This window comes from Myxine glutinosa, chromosome 1 (genome assembly GCF_964187855.1).
Source record: "Myxine glutinosa chromosome 1, kmMyxGlut1.1, whole genome shotgun sequence".
Taxonomy (NCBI): Eukaryota; Metazoa; Chordata; class Myxini; order Myxiniformes; family Myxinidae; genus Myxine; species Myxine glutinosa.
In genome coordinates this window covers 343,948,801-343,953,041 of record NC_136261.1, presented here as the reverse complement: position 1 = coordinate 343,953,041, position 4,241 = coordinate 343,948,801, and the positions used below count along the sequence as shown (strand labels likewise).

Here is a 4,241-nt window from a genome sequence, read left to right as displayed (position 1 = left end):
ATTTTAAAAGAACCCTCCTGCCCCCTCAGGCCCTTGTGGTTCTCCTACCCCTTCTCAGTTTTTCCCCTGCCCCGCACACCTCCAGAGATTCTCCTGGCCCGACTTCCCCATTCTCAGTCCCCCCCAAACTATTTTGCCCCTCGCCGCCCCTGCCGGCTCTCCTGCTCCCCCCCAATCCCTCACCGGCTCTCGTGCCCCCCAAACCCGGCGGTTATCATGCCTCCATTCTCAGTTTTTCCTTGCCTCCTCCCTCCACCCCCACTTCCTCTGCTTCCCTGACCCCTTCTCCCCATTCTCCCCTGCTCCGCCAGTTCTCCTGCACCCCTTTATTTCCCCCTCCCCGACACCCACCCCCTCCGCCCCATTTTATACTCACCACTTCCGAGCAATGCGTGCACCTGCTGGTATAAGTTAAATTAAAAGTGTTAAGATATTTAAGATATACACACATAAATGTTAAGAAAACAATATTGGTTGGGGGGATTTTAACAGTCTATGCACTTTTTTTCTACTGCTATATTAATGAGAGCACCAAGCAATAATCAAATCAAAGAATGGAGAAAATTACAGCCTTGGTATTTCAATGGCAAACATAACGAATATGGTAAATATCAAAAAGGTCTTATCGAGGAGATAACCAAGACAAGCGTAAACAAAAAAGCGCAATCTGAGATTGCAGACCCTCGCCAGGACATGTTTATGAGGTGTATTTTTTGGGATGTTTTTAAACATTCGTTTATTATTTTGTACAACCCCACTTTCATCATACACGTGTGACACATTACGTCCTCTTTATAAAGCCGAATTCAGTGATGTATTTTAAATATATATATATTTAAATGGGGCTATCCTCGGGGTCTTTTGAGTTGCTGGGGTCTTTTGCATCTTCAGAGTCTTTTGGATCATCAGGGTCCTATAGCTCTTTTGAGTCATTGGGGTGTTTTGAGTCCTCAGAGTCTTTTGGGTCCTTGGTGCCTCTGGTTCTTCATGGTAGTTATGGATCTTCAGGGTATGTTGGGGTCTTGTTGGTCTTAAAGGTTCTTCAAAGGTCCAATGAGTCTCAGCAGTCCAAAGTGTCAAAAGGTACATTCCGATTGTGCATACTAGCAACGTTATCCGCCCTATAGGCGGGGCTTCAATTGGGAAGCCCAAATGAAAAGGCAAAATATCAGAAATTGAAGGCTTTTTTATTCTAAACGATTCATATAAACATCCGTTGAATCATATCACACGCAAATGATCAAAATGTAAACAGTACCTGGCGCCCATTTTGAAAAAATATTGAATTCTGCAAAACGGAAGCGGCTGCGACACATCTTTCTCAGTCGCACGTTTATGTGTGAAGAGTGCGTGCCAAATCTGTAACACGGAAGCGGCCCCTACACCTGTTTCTCAGTCGCTTTGCACACGCTGCCATGTTACTTCGGAGCCACAAGTTTGTGGAGGAAGAGTTCGTCAGGAGTCGATCTACTCTCTTCTGGTACAAAGAATAAACAGCATTTGTATAATTTCAACAAAAGCCACATCACTGTTCATATCGGTCAATATTATTCCATCGTGTTTGGAAAAACTAGAAAATTGGAAAACTAGGAAAAATTGGAAAAACAATATAGCCTATTTTACTCCCAGGGTTCCTAGGTATACCCACCCAAAATATCGTTGCGATCGGTTGAGCCGTTTTTGCGGTACCTGCAAACAGACGGACTGGCATTTGGTGAATTATTGCAAGATTAGACGTACGTAATTAATAGACAGGATGTCACTGACTTCAAACAGGACAAAATTAATAGATATATTGAGAACTCACATGGCTGGAGAAGATAACATAGTCGAGTTTCTTGAAATAATAACTTCTGGCTGCCAGACTGTAAGAACAATCATTTTGAATGTTTAAACACGTGTTCCACTTTGCGACTACGACATTACTTTGAAGATTCACATTGATCAATGAAGTTGTTCAAGAGATATAATTTAATATATAATTTAAGATTTTTCTTAAGATTAAGATTTAAGATATAATTTAAGATTTTTCGTTCTACCCAATAAGCCCGCCAAACCATGTGACGTATTAATTATTCAAGGGCAGCATGGTATACACAAGGTATGGGGAACATATGTGTGAAGTTTCCATTCGATCTGTTTAGCCATTCTGGAGGAGTGGCTTTTAAACGTTTTATTCTTCAAAAAATCATAGCTGCCAAACCATGTGACCTATGACGTCATGGTCATGGAACTTTTTGTTCGTCATGAGTATACGATGCATGTAATGTTTATCCGTTTAAACAGTATACGATCTGTTTATCCGTTTCTGAGAAAAATAGATTTTAGTGGTTTTTAAGGCTTTTGTGTTAAAACAAATATGTGGGCCGAACCAAAAGACCGATGACATCATTTTTTTTCCTCCACCAATTTATCCCTAGGTGATGCTCAATAAATTTTATCTTGATCGGATGAAGTTTTGTACTTGTCGAATTGTGACGTCAAAATGGAGGCACTCATGACATCATCATTAACATCGTTTATTCCACTTGGGGAGTTCTTTAAAATGAGCCATGTCTCAGTTTTTTCTATGCAGCGCAGAGGTTTGTTCCAGAGGTGGAGAAGAGGAGGAATGAGTGAGTACAGGTGAGCAGAGAGAGGGTTGGGGGGGGGGGGGGGGAGGGCTTCTACCTTCAGGATGCCTGCGGAAACTTTTCCCAGTTGGAGCGATAAGTTGAACTGGAGAGCACAATTTTGCACTGAAGGGTACTTACTAATGGTGGAGTACGACAAACTAGACTGGCTTTCAGATTAAAGTTTTTTTTCTCTGACGATTACCATTCTCAGTCAGGGAAATCACACTCAGATTGAATGGCTTTTCATGGGGAATTACTTGCATTTTTCGGAAAGCCAGAACAATCGTTGAGCGAATCTCCTGCATTCTGAAACCGAATATTAATGGATTAACAAGAGCCGGTGTTACCGAGATTACAAGATCCAAGATAAAACCAAACGTCGGAAGTCGTACAAATCGTTTCAACACCAGCCCGAAAATAAGTGAAATGAACTGTGCTGAAGATGCAAACAATTGTGTAAAACATGTGTGTAACGCTTTAATATTTGCCTCTGTGGATGATTTTCGACATTTACGAACAATACACCATGTGGAGTACACTGCGGTAAAACCAGTTAACCCATACACCACATACTGAAAAAATAGAGAATGAATGACCGAAGGATTAACATTTCCACAAGCTGATCTTGCAACGGGTGAAGAAGCACAGATAACGTCGGGAACTACGATGGAGTAGTTGCAGTACACCATAGTTGTTGGTACTACAACATAGCTTATACCCAACAACAACCCGATTGTTAAAACTACAATCACAAGTTTCACAGCACCACCTTTGTTCACCATCAGAGACACGTAACTGTACGGCCAGAAAATAGCCCAATGTCTGTCAACGTACATCAACCACGTGGTGAGAAACTGCTGAAACATTGTGCAATGAATACAAAACAACTGAACCAAACACTCATTAAACGATATTATTTTACGTTTTGCAATTATTCTGCTGAAAAAGCTTGATATTACCACGACTCCCCATAAAGTGTCAGCGAGCGATGATAGAGCAATGTACATGAGCATGGGTGAATTGAATCTCCGATAAAAACAAGCTGCGATGATTACTGCATTGAGAGGGATTGAAATACACATGATAAACGTGAAAACCGACATGATGACTCGTGCGCCGTAATCCAAAGGAATGTCCGACAGATCCAGGATGACCGTGCGAGGCAAAGATCCCACAACTGTTTCGTTCATGGCTCCTGGAGAAACACAATGGAAATTGTAATAACTTGTGTTACACCAACTCCACAATGAAACATTCACTTTCTGAAACGTTCATACATATCTCACAAATTAATATGATAACCATATACATTGAGGATAATCACTGTTTGGTGAAGAAACCCTGAGATATGACATTCACATTTGAAATCTAAACTAAATTGGTTTGTTCTGTTTTATGTCGGGTATATTCATCTCTACACGTGGAATCAAGTCCAAATCCGAGATATTTGAGTTAATTTGTGCTTTATTTACTGTGGTCTTTGTAATTCATGTTAAAGCAAGCGCTGATGTCACCTGATGGACTGGAGTACCTGTAATAATTACCTCGCGTACGAAGAGAAACGCGGGGCCAAGCAATTGCTTCACTTTCTGTCTACAAACGTCAATTTATGATCCAGGAACTACT

The 4,241-nt window shown here is 41.2% G+C and overlaps 1 protein-coding gene across 1 annotated transcript; it reads right to left on the bottom strand.

Moving 5' to 3' along the window:
- Positions 1 to 1,060: 1,060 nt before the first annotated feature.
- LOC144892659 (olfactory receptor 51I1-like) lies at positions 1,061 to 3,805 on the bottom strand. The gene is made up of 3 exons (XM_078780523.1): positions 2,818 to 3,805; positions 1,808 to 1,865; positions 1,061 to 1,133 (listed from the first exon to the last, which is right to left on the bottom strand). The coding sequence occupies exons 1-3, from the start codon at positions 3,803 to 3,805 to the stop codon at positions 1,061 to 1,063; spliced, it is 1,119 nt and encodes a 372-aa protein (XP_078636649.1).
- Between the last annotated feature and the right edge of the window lie 436 nt (positions 3,806 to 4,241).

What these genes read in the sequence shown, in the direction of transcription:
- LOC144892659 (XM_078780523.1), bottom strand. Translation starts at nt 3,805, where the DNA reads ATGAACGAAACAGTTGTGGGATCTTTGCCTCGCACGGTCATCCTGGAT. An exon ending in GATTTCCCTGACTGAGAATG is followed by an intron (nt 1,866 to 2,817) that starts GTAATCGTCAGA and finishes TTGTTCTTACAG; the next exon opens with TCTGGCAGCCAGAAGTTATT. An exon ending in ATGTTATCTTCTCCAGCCAT is followed by an intron (nt 1,134 to 1,807) that starts GTGAGTTCTCAA and finishes TCCCAATTGAAG; the next exon opens with CCCCGCCTATAGGGCGGATA.